This window comes from Lepidothrix coronata, unplaced genomic scaffold (genome assembly GCF_001604755.1).
Source record: "Lepidothrix coronata isolate B3197 unplaced genomic scaffold, Lepidothrix_coronata-1.0 Scaffold1, whole genome shotgun sequence".
In the NCBI taxonomy this organism is placed as follows: domain Eukaryota; kingdom Metazoa; phylum Chordata; class Aves; order Passeriformes; family Pipridae; genus Lepidothrix; species Lepidothrix coronata.
Window position 1 is genome coordinate 5,276,112 of NW_016690181.1, and position 12,103 is coordinate 5,288,214.

At 42.0% G+C, this 12,103-nt stretch overlaps 1 protein-coding gene across 6 annotated transcripts in view; it reads right to left on the bottom strand.

Annotated features, from left to right (window-relative positions):
• The window catches only part of TSPAN18 (tetraspanin 18), a 120,773-nt gene that overhangs the window by 10,737 nt on the left and 97,933 nt on the right, over positions 1 to 12,103 (bottom strand). For 5 of the 6 annotated variants that reach the window (XM_017811420.1, XM_017811429.1, XM_017811448.1 and 2 more), the window contains 3 exons: positions 10,639 to 10,730; positions 9,708 to 9,902; positions 4,099 to 4,173 (listed from right to left, as the gene is read on the bottom strand). In XM_017811420.1, coding sequence (XP_017666909.1) covers positions 4,099 to 4,173; positions 9,708 to 9,902; positions 10,639 to 10,701 — 333 coding nt within the window. In that variant the 5' untranslated portion in view covers positions 10,702 to 10,730. The remainder of the gene's footprint in view (positions 1 to 4,098; positions 4,174 to 9,707; positions 9,903 to 10,638; positions 10,731 to 12,103) is intronic. The other variant, XM_017811458.1, reaches the window with a different exon arrangement.

The window sequence follows — 12,103 nt, forward strand, 5'->3', positions numbered from 1 at the left end:
CCTTTCCTTTCACTGCGTACTTTATCCACACACAATCCAACCCTGCAGAGAGCAGCACATTTTTTTGATGCTTGTCTGTTCCTGAAGCACAGTCTTTGAAACTGATACTACCATTGGTAATAATCCCAGTTGGCTGCCTTTGTCGGGGTCTAAAACAAAAGAGTAATTTAAATATAAAGTGAAACTTTTATTTTGACAGAAGCAATCCCAGAGGAAATTGTTCAGAGTTTGTGTGTGATTTTTACGACGCTTGGCCTAAAACAGAGCCGTGTGCTGGAAGGGTAAGTTTACCAGGAAAATAACTGATTCTATTTTGTTGCTCTTAAACTGCTTGTTCCAAATATCTGAAGTTCAGAAAAATGTGACAAAAGAAAAAAGAAGAGGACAATAAAATAAGACAGTTCTACAGCCATGCCCATGGCATCCCTCTCACTGAAACTAGTAGCAGCCCTGAGGAAGTCTATGCACATTGGAGTGCTATGGCAAGAACCATTCAGAAGGCAGCAAAGGACCTACTAATAAAACTAGATCTTTGCACATACTTGGAACAACACAATTGTACCAGCCACAGCCATGAACAATAAGGAGCTGTTCAGCTGTGTTTTTCTCTCACTGTTCTGGGGGTGACGCCTTCAGTACAACACATCCGTGCGTGCATTTACATGCCAGTGAATGAAGTGTGGCTGTTTTGTCACACTGGTTCAAGAAATGGCTTGGCTGGGATCAGTGCAGCCAGATGAAGGGGGCTTAGAAAAAGGAGGGCATTTCTGCACAACACAGGCATGCATGCATGCTGGCACTGCCCAGGAAGGGCACAACCTTCTCATGCAGTGCTCTGTTTAAGAATACTGAATGCAGTGCAAGAAGGTGCCTTCACAGTGCCTGCTTGTAAAACAGGACCCACTCCTATCCATCTGCACTGGCCTGGAGCATCCTCATGTTTGTGACACAGTACAGTGCTTGTAGGTACAGTCATCAGTGCTGCACTTCTCGCTTCCGCAGTGCCTTCCATTGGAGAGACCTCCGTCCACCCAACTGAGGAAGGTTCATGTTCTTTAGCTTTTGCCTCATGTCTGAGGAAATAGACGTATCAGGAACCAAAGTGACTTGCTTCTTAAATGTTAGAACTGCAGTTAAAAATCCAAACTCCATCCAAAGGCCTACCACTGGACTCTTCTGCTCCTAACATCCCATTTTCTTGATGCTAAAACAATCCACTAAGAGTAAAATATCCCTCCAGGTTTTCTCCCATCCAGACCTCTGAAGGGCATAGAAAAAGCAATTCCTATACATAGAGTCAATTTGATCTTTCATAGCATCTCTCTAGTGTTCATGGAAGTCATTATTTTATGGGGGAACTTATAGATGAAAAAGGGTTCTCCACCCTCCCCAAAATCTCCTTTTCAAAGGAAGAGAAAGTCTGGAAATCCCATAGCTGATTAACAGTAGCCTTCCTCTTCAAAGAAAGTTTTTAAACAGTTCATTGGAGTGCAGCTGGACTTGCAGATCGCAGTAGCTCACCATCGCAAACACCACTTTCACTCACTCCACCACCACACTCTGCTTCACTGACTCTTCCTCTAATGTCAAATCTCAGCAGAAAACGTCTCTTTTTTCCTATATTTTTGTCTCTTAATTTCTTTCACTCCCTCAGCAATTAATAATTTAACCCTGCTGAGTTTTGGGAGCTGGTTTGGATGTAAAACACTATATAGGAGAAAGCTGCACTGAACATTATCTGCAAAGCAAACAGGTAAAGTGTATCTTTTTTCTCATTCTACTCACCCAGTGAGACCACAGCCATATGGACTGGTGCAGTGATCATCCCAGAATCCTCCTTGGTAAGTTTCCAAGAAATTCAGGTTGCCTAAATGTGCATTTACCACCTCATGCCTTGAAAGTAATTTGTTTTGCAAGCAAGAGAAAAGCACATCTGAACTTGAACCTAAATTGTTACTGTGAAAAATTCTTCCCAACACAGGGTCACTGGAAGACCACCTCTGTCCCTATGGACATCCTGCTCAGCCATCTAGCCTCACCCTAACCCCAAGGCAACAGCAAAATTGGCCACAAGTAGTTACAAAGCCAGAGAAGCTACCACCAAAATACATTGCAACAGCAAAATTGGCCACAAGTAGTTACAAAGCCAGAGAAGCTACCACCAAAATACATTGCAACACCAAAACAAGGGGTATTTTTTTCAGAACAAACCTGAGGAGAGAACAAACCACAAGAATTTGACTTCTGCACAGAGCCATCTATGTTGGGATCTGACGTTCTTCATTCCTTCCCATTTAAGCCCTTCCTGTCAGTCATTCTGACAGAGTGGGAAGGTGATGATACAAACAAGAAGATAAACTCAAGAAAGATAAAAGTTTGTTCCTCTTCAAGTTTTATCTCACAAAACACCGTCATATGCCACAGTAGAATAGCCACTGTGACCTTATCTTGTAAGATAACATGTCCTTACATGTCCTGTGGCTCCCATGGGAGTGGAAGGTACTGATACTTTGCCCAGGAGCAGGTTGTAAGCAAGGAGAACACAGAACACAGCCACCCTGCACTCAGGACTTGCAGTTTCTTGTACCTTTTACCAGTTTCTGAGACAAAAGATGAGAGGTGGGAGCTGTCAGTTGACAGTCATTCCCTGATCCCCAGGAAGCGTATTCTCTCTGTCATGAAGCTTATATCTGGGCCTGCAGGGCATTTCTATGTGTGTGGTCAGCTACTTGTACTGAACCAAAGGAATTGTCTAAACCAGCAGAGCTGTAATGCCCAGAATACACCAGACCCCCCATGCTGCAACATATTTATGCAGCGATAGCTGTTCCCATGAGGGCATGGTCTCAAAACCTAAGCTGGAATGGGGCACCCACTCTGTGTGTAGAGTGCCATTCCTTCCCCACTGCCTTCAGATCTGAGGCAAAGACAAAAAAACCCAGTTTATAAAGGGAAAAATATCCTCTCACTACCTCCCCCCAAGCACATCCTACAAACACCATGCTGTCTTGCTGTGAGCTTCCTAAGTCTTGATTCTTTTGTATCAAAAGGTTTCGATATGAATAAAATTAAAAGTATATCTTGGTTCAAGAAAAGCATCATTATACATGGCCCTTCTATGCTCATACCATATTTCTCTCACGTTCACTACAGAAAATGTGCTGTAAGTTCTCATACTACCAGTGGAGGCCAGATAAACAAAATAAATACTAACAGTCACAAGTGACCACCTCTACTGACCAATCTACTTTCACACCCATCACTCAGAGAAGGATGGACCTAGTTCAGTCAGGCTCTTCCTTGGCATATGTGAACACACAAATACACAAACCTTTGCTGCTCAGAGAAAGAAATGAGACTGTAGTTACTACTAGTGTAGTAAAAGTCTACTACTAGCACAGGGGAGGGATGATGGCCATTTAATAATATGCATAGCAGCAGAGTAGAGTAAGGCTACATCACATGAAGCTTTGGAGAGAAGGACTAAACTCTAAGCAGGGCAATATGCAAGGGAACCACTGATGGGACTGAAAACTGGACATAGGGAGACTTGCTTAGGGCAGGTCAGGAAGGATATCTTGCAAGCAGCATTGATAGAAGTCTGGTGAACATTACAATATGGAAATTCAAGAAGGAATATGATTAGAAGATTCTCAAGAGAGCTTTTGCACTGCACAGCAAGCACTGGCTTTCCTGGTAAAACAGGAGTTTTCACCATTAATAGTAATATTAAACACATGCTATATTGAAAGAAAAATAGTTGCCTTTAAGGTTAGTGTGACTTTATTATAAAGGTTCTTCGTGATGGAATGTTCAACTGTTTGGCTGCAAGAGAGTCTGGAAGACCCTACAAGATCCAAAAAACTTGAGGAATAAGTAGCCCCCTGGTGCACGCAAACTATCCACCCTGCACAGTCCAGGTTAGTTAGCATTCCCTGACTTGCTGGCAGTTCTGCAGACTGGTGGTAGCAATGAAGCAAGTTTGCTGGTATTTGAAACAATCAGTTGCTCTACAAACAAATCAACTACCATCTAACACCATGCTCCAGCTGTGTACAATCCCACTGGAGTTCAGTTTGCCCACCATTGGATACTTACATTTTCTCTGAAGATAAAAGCCAGGATTGCAGCTGAAAGCTCTGCCAGGAAGATTAACAAAATAAACATGAAGAACTGGAAAAGAGAAGATAAACAAAAAAGCACAGACAGCATTACGTGTGAGCAATAGGTAGTAGGAATACAGAGTTTTGCTAATCACCGAAGGGATGGAAAAAATAACTGAGGAAATTTTTTTTCCCCTGACAACTAAAAGAAAACTATGAGACAGTCACGTGGAGCACACACAGTCCCTCTCTGATCTCATCACAGGACATGGGAGCTTGTGATGCTTTTGCCTGCTTCTAATGAAGCAAATAAGGCTGCAGAACCTGTAGCATCCCCTGATAAATCTGCACCAGGTTAAAACAGTAAGGCCTACTTCGATGGAAGAAGTTATATAATTGTAGACATGCTCATACTGGGTTAAATTGTCCTGACACAAGTGCATGCATCACATGCATATGCAGACACACCCTTCATCACAATATAAACAACACAATTTTACTGTGATATGATCACATCTAATTTTGTACGGAGGGAGGCAGTGGGATATATACTCAAATATTTAAACCTGTCACCAAAAATGGACTCTATTTAGAGTATTCCTCATTTAAGGACAAAATTAGCCTTGGTTAATATCTCCCTCCACACAATAGGATTGCACTGAGTTAAGTAATAACCACACAGAACCTGTACAGAAAGTTGATAACACACCATAAGAATTACATTTGATAATGGAAGAATCATCCATGTTTTGTATAGTATCCAAAGTGTGCATATTTATATCCTTAAATTAAGGGTACACTGCAGACTTGAAAGAAAGCACAGCTAGAAGATTAAGTGGTAGCAAAACAGAAACAGGCATCCAGTCTGAAGTAAAACCATTACACTTATGTCATCATAATTTTAGGACAAAGAAAGGAAAGCAAAACAGAGAGGCATGTGGCTGTTCGTCTTAAACTATATTTCATCCTGTTGCCCTTGCACCTTTCTGCTGCTTCAATCTAAAAAGTCTGGTTTTCAGTCTTACTTACAGGCACCTTGTTTCGGTGATGTTACCAAGCCTGAGTGATTCACTGTGCCTGCACCACCCACCCCACAGAATTAAATCAGATACACTTAAGAGGTCTCATCCCCAAAGAGAATGACATCTTGCTGTGAGGGTGCTGTTCCCTTATCTACCCAGAGCATTCAGGTGCTGGGGAGTGTTTCCTAGCCAGGAGTGCTGGGATTCCTGCAGGCTCCCACTTCAGATCCTTCTGCCTGGCAGCACACAGGTAGAGGTAAAACTCAAGTAGAGAGGAAAAGAATGTTGAAGGGAACAAATCTCCCAGAGCAGGAGAGCCCTCAGTAACATCAAAGAGCTCAGGACTCTGCCTGTCCTTGGGACCAATTCTCAGTTACCTTGATGTTTTGTGTTTGATGCTGCTTCAGACCATATGAAACAGTAAAAAGAATAGGCAGTGATGCACCCTCTAACATTCTTAAAACAGCAAATGTTGGTGCTGAGGAACAGCTATGGGAGCAGAGCAGAAAGTGGCTAGGGCTCACACTCTCTCCCACAATGGCATTTATTTCCATTCTTGTACATAAAATAGAGGGCTTGAGGAACAATAAGGCTGAACTAGATGGACATTTTTTATGATTTTATAGCCAGAAAGAGAAATTACCATTTGAGAGTCAGCCTGTCAAAAATTCAAACATGCCAAGAATTAGCCCACAGACTCAGATTTTATAAAACTGAGTGAATGTTAAGAAATTAATTCAGATTTTGGCATTGTGTGAGAAAAACAGAAGTGAACAGAGAACCCTGTAAGATTGCATCACATGGAGGGTAATAAACGTGTTACATGTTACCAACAAAGGTGGATGAAGCAACAAGTGAAAATAGGAAGAGAAGTCTGGATGGTTGCAGAACGTCTTTCTGAAACAGCAGGCAGAAAGGGCCACAAGTACCATTGTGATCCCCAAGCAATGATTTATAAACAGTGTCTGAAAGGCTGTGCATTGTGCACTTTGGTGATGGAGACAGAATTCAAACTACCTGTTGGAATGTGCAAAATGTTGTTTTGTTGTCAATTATCAGGGCTGTAAGTGATTTTTCCCCATTGGAAAAGTGCACACACCACCCTGTCCCATTTGTTTTCCTGCTTTGCAGTGGAAACAAAAGAAAAGGAGCCTGGGCTCAAATGACAAAACAAGAAAATCAGATGAGCAGGGACTTTGGTTTCCAAAAAAATTATGTTGCTTGATTTTGCTGAACTAGTTAACTCTCTAATTTATTCTTACTGCTGAAGTTTTCTGTGTGGCTTCTTTTGTTCCTGCTTTGAGACTGTTTTAATTTCACCACAGGAGGGCAAAGAACAACTGATGAGAATGAACGATGCTTTGCAAATTCACTTCATCATCCATCAAGGGATCTCAGCATAGTCACTAAGGTCTAAGGTGGTGATCAAGTGATTAATCCCATCACCCTGCTAATTGCATTTCATTTACTGATTACTGGGAGACACATGCTCACCCAAGCTCCAGCACAGGCTTGTGCAGAAGTGGAAGTAGTCATTCCCAGATTATCCGTGATAAGCGTCATTATCGTTCCCAAACTGATTTACACTTATACTGTGCATTCTGCATTACAGATTTATAACAGTTACTGTAGAAAAAAACACAAGCAGCCATTAGGGCTGATGAGAAAAAGAAGATGGATCATCAGTGTTTCAGAACTTGCTCCCATTCTGAATTTTAAGGAGAGTCAAAACCTGCTTATTATGTTTTGCTTCCAAAAATTAAATTGTTTACTGATATATGAGAGTACAAAACAGCCAGCTGGTTAATGCATTGGACACAGTAGCCTCACATTCAAATTTAAGCTTGAGACACAAAACGTGAACACAGGTACCCCCCATATCCAAGGTCAACATCCTGAGTAGCGTGGTCTCTCATATTGGTCCAAAATCTCGCCTCAGCTCCTGGTGATGGTTATAGGTTTATCAGAAGTTTCCACAAATCAATGCCTCATGTTTATTTTTCACAGCTCATCCACCACTCCAGTTTCAAAAACACTGTTCTAAAAAGAGCAGCAATTGCCTTTAACTCAAAGGACCTGCATTTTCATGGTGAGGAGTTTCAGGTGCTACTACATCCATTTTAGAGGAGTGCAGAACAGGATGTCTGCACTCAAAACTAAGCCAAATGAAGCTAACATGGACTGTTCTTGTTCCAAAGCTGAATTCAGTCCCATGATGCAATGTTGTATGCTCAACAGTATTTTGGATTCTGATTTTTATGGTGGTGTTTTGCAGTCAGAGGGTCTTCAGGACAATCTAGAAGTTACTCAATGCCTGATCTGCAGGGCAATTTTGTGAGCCACGTCCAAGTGCTGGGAAATCTAGAAATACTTCACAGCCTTGTGCTTAATGCAACATGTTAGGTTCCACAGTGATGGGGTTTTTTTAACCAAAAGACAAGCATCTTAATGAAAAATAAAAGTCCTTGGAAAGACAGAAGCCAGAACCTAGAGACCATGCTTTTGTGCATCTGTCTTGTCCCTTCTATCTTCTGTTTACATTTGGACTAAAAGCTTTAGACATACATTATGCATTACTGTGAAATCTTGCTCAAGCAGCTCTCTGGCTCATCAATTCTTCAACAGCTTTGTAAGTGGACTTGATTTGATCTAGCAACTGCTCCCCAAGTACCACCCCCACCAAAGACTTACACTCTATTTTGCAAGTGTTCCCAGTCTCTCTGGAGTACAGTCATGAACATTTTGCCTCTTCAATGCCTTCAATCCTATCAGATTTTGGGTTTCACAGATGTTTTAATGTAAGCTGATTTTAACATCAGCTGGTGTGGCCCCAAAAAAGAAGTTGGCAGTATATTTCTTCTCCCTTGGTATCAGCACAGGTCCTCATCCAAGTGCTTCACACTGAATGAGACAGCAGGTTGTTTAACACAGTTGGCTTTGATACCAGAAGACCTCGAAGACCTGATCAAAGTGGAACAATAAATCCTCATCCAGTAATTACTTTTAGAGTTTCTCCTAGTCTAGGGTATTACTTCCAGCCTGTATTTTTCTCACATTTCATTCAAAATCAAATAATCATAAAGGTAAATAAATAAAGCAGCAGGGCTCAGAACTATCTCTAAGAGTCAGAAAAGTAATAACCACAAAATCAAGTGCATTGGAGTATAACTAGAACACATGGAGGAATATTCAAACCTGTAACTGATATTAAATCAGGAAAGAGCATGGCCCAGAGCTACCTTCCTCCAGACAGGTTACCCATTTGTATGCAGCAGAGATGGTCCAAACTGAAAATATTACTCTTCCATTCACTTACAATCAACAATTTTCATCAAACATAACTTTTAGTTTCTTAATCTGACAAGGACAGGCTTTGAAGTAACCTCAGGCTCATTGGGCCTGATCCTTTGCATTTTATTAGGTTCCTCTGGGCAGATCTCCACAGACTTCACAGGGATACCTCTGGCTTTCTGATTTACTTCTGAGATGAGCCACTAGAAATCAAACCCACAATGGCTTCCAGGAAAGGGATCTCATTTGCAGGCTATGAACTCAAGGCATGAGTGAGCCAAGGGCTAGAGAGAATTTATCTCACTCATCTCTAGGAAAGATGGGTTTGCAGCATTCAAGAAAAAGGACTTTCCCGCTCTGTCTAAAGCTAGAGACAAGCCTTTTTTACACCATGAAGCAGCTGTGCAAGACACAATCATAACAAAATACAAAAAGTAAGATCAAGATCTTAAAAAAAAAATGAACAAAAAACCCAACAACCCCAAAGTGCCAACAGACACTGCAGGAGGGAAAAAGGTCACATTAGACGAAAAAAAAAGAAAACAAGAAAACAAGAAAACTAATGATCTTTGTCTTTCAATACATAACTGGTAATACATTCCAGTAGAAGAGTAGAAGAAAATGGCTGGAAACCCTGCAGTATCTGAACTTATGGGGGAGGAGGCAGGGGCAGAAGTGACTTATTTTAGCTCTTTGTAAATATTGATGACCACATGGGCTGAAATTTAACCCTGCCATTTAGGAGAATGTGCCCAACAATAACAAATCTGGTTCATTTTAGGAGCAGAGTAGGCTGTGTAAAGGAGTGACCAGCTATTGAGAGCTGCAATGACAGGCCACCATGCAGCTCCGAGCAGGGCATTTCTGCTGACATGGGGGGAGCTCCCTTACACAGGTGCTGTGCTCTATATGTTCCCTCTGCTTTGCTGTGATCCCCTGAGGAATGAATCTACAAGTGGATCAGTGGGTTTTGAGAGGTCAAGAGGACCACTCTTGGTCAATTTATAAATGTAAAAAAAATCCAACCAATTAAATGGGGGCATTTTGAAAGAAAGCTTAAAAAGGTCAAAATACACTCAGAGACTGGGCTCAAATCTATCTATATACAGAAAAAGCAAATTCTCTATATTTCTAGCTGTGTGTAAAAGTATCCTAAGCCTATTTATTATCTAAAGGAATAATGGCTACAATAACAGACATCCATCCACGAACTCATCAGAGTGTCATCTATCCAGTCACTCCCACTCTTGGGAAGCACCAAGAGGCCAACAGAAAATGCACGGGCACTTACAAAAAGCAGGAGGCATTTGTTCTCACGGATGGCACCACAGCAGCCAAGGAAACCCAGCAGAAAGAGCATTGCTCCCATAGCCAACACGATGTACGCTCCTGTGAAGAGCAGAGGGTTGGCAGCCACTATCTCTCGAAAACCTGTGGGATCCACAATGACCCAGATTCCAAGTCCCAGCAGGCATGCTCCTCCCAGCTGTCACAGCACAAGGAATGGAGAGAGAGGGAGACAGGTCAACATAAAACAACTGCTGAAGAAAAACTGGATTCATTACTATCTTTTGATCAAACATATTAATTTGGAGAATTTGTGTTTCTCCACTGCATATATTCTCCGAAGTACAGGTGACTTCTGACCTGCTGCTATTAGTATCTCTTGCTGACTAAATGAATCATTTGCAGCAAAAGTGCCTTTCCGCCTAGACACATCACTCTACCAACTATTTACTCCCTCCTAATGCTGAAAGACAGTCTCAATCTGCTGCTACACCTATGGAGGGGCAGCCCAGTGAAGGGGCATGCATGAACCATCCCTGCCACAGAGGCCAGGGCACTGGCCACCCTTCCTTTAAAAAATAAGAACAACAGAGAATGACTGTTTCTGAGTGAAAACCTCAGCAGGGCACCCAGGACTAGAAAATAATTTCTTCTGCCATTCAAGGACAAACCACGTACACCACTAGTTACAGCTTTCTCTGTGGTCTCCCCTGTCAAGGACAGCAATAACTCAGAAAACAGTGAGCACTGCACTGCCTTGCTGAATGTCTGAGCATCTCTGGAAGCTGCAAAATGCTCAGTGATTGCTACTACAAGGCAGAGGGGATATTCTGTATCGTGGCAATTTTATCAAAATTACAGCCTATCCTGCTGGGGAGCAGCAGGCTGCTGGAAACAGAAGGATTCAGGAAAGAAAGTGAATTCTAAATACTTACAAATATAAAGAAATTGAAAAGAAACATCAGGTACTTCATGCAGCTCAGACAGTCTCCCTCCATGGTCTTCAGGCTCTTTGGTCCAACTCCTCCTAAAAAACAACACCACATTCCTAGCACACACTTTTTTATTGGAATGACACGTTCCTATTTTCATTTGTATTTCCCCCAAGATCCTGTGGAGTTCATTATATAGAAGAGCTCTTTTCTTACCTGAACAAGGCAACATAGCACAGGCTACTAAGGGATAATGATCACTGCTAAGCCCCTTTGCATTCTTTAAGGTCTGTACAGATGTGAAGAGGAAGGTTGCAGGAGAGAAAAGGTCTAGCTTTACTTGCAGAGTGAAATACTGGGGGAAAAATATCCCTCTGCACATGAAGATTTTTACCACCCACCTTAAAGCCTGTCAAGTTGAAAAAGCACTGAACGTACCTGCCACACCAAAAAGGGTCGTATTGACACCAGCCAAAACAAACCGTGCCCAGTTAAAAGATGCACAACAAACATTTGGGACAGTTAGCTCCATGCAAGCTTCCTCTACAGAATGAATGCCACACAAACATGGACCACAGTTTCAGGGAAACTTGTAGACATTTGAACTGGGAATGACTGCAGTGTGTGGACATGGGAGGGCCCACGGAGGCTGTCCACACAGGGTTACTCAGCCTGTGACACACCACTTGCTTGTCACACATTTTTCATGCACCAGAACCATGTGAAGTCCCCTCTACGCCCCACTCTGCACATGTCTTTTACAGGAAAAACCCATGGATCAATGTTGGAAAGCTTTTAAGGCCAGGAAAAAATGCTATGGAATCTTAACCAGTTTTGAAATTCGATGTCTGGTTTAGACAACAAACTGCTTGGACAGTGCTTCTATTGGAAAAGCAACAATAAATCCTGACCAGATGAGATTTACACTCGAGGAAAGTTCCTGCTTGCTGTTTAATGAAGTGACTATGTCTCCTAATATGCCATTATATCACCAAGTACCCCAGAGGGACAGACAAATAAATACACTGAAACAGAAAACAATGCAGTCATGGTGCTGTGCACAGATAGATCTGTACATATGCAAACACAGAGGCACAGGTTTGCTCAGCTCCTTAAAGAAGACTTCCCAAAGCCCACATGCCTCTTAGTGCATTCCATTCCCTTTCTCCACTGTAAATACCATTCCCTAAACAGACATGCATCTAATGATGTGCTATGCTAGCAAAGTACACTTAATTCACTTAAAATAAAAAAATGAAATTATCCAAGGTTTTCACTAGGTCGGAAATAAAACTCTCTTTCATTCCTTCATTGTTTCAGTTAATCCACAAAACTTGTAAGTGCTGTAAAGCCTTGTGGGGTGCTTTCTTCTGTGACCATAGGAACTGCTCTGCTTTAGCCAAAGAGCTGAGAAAACCCATGGCAGGCAGAGCTGTCAGCATGGGGCTGCCTGAGGTAAGAGCCAGAT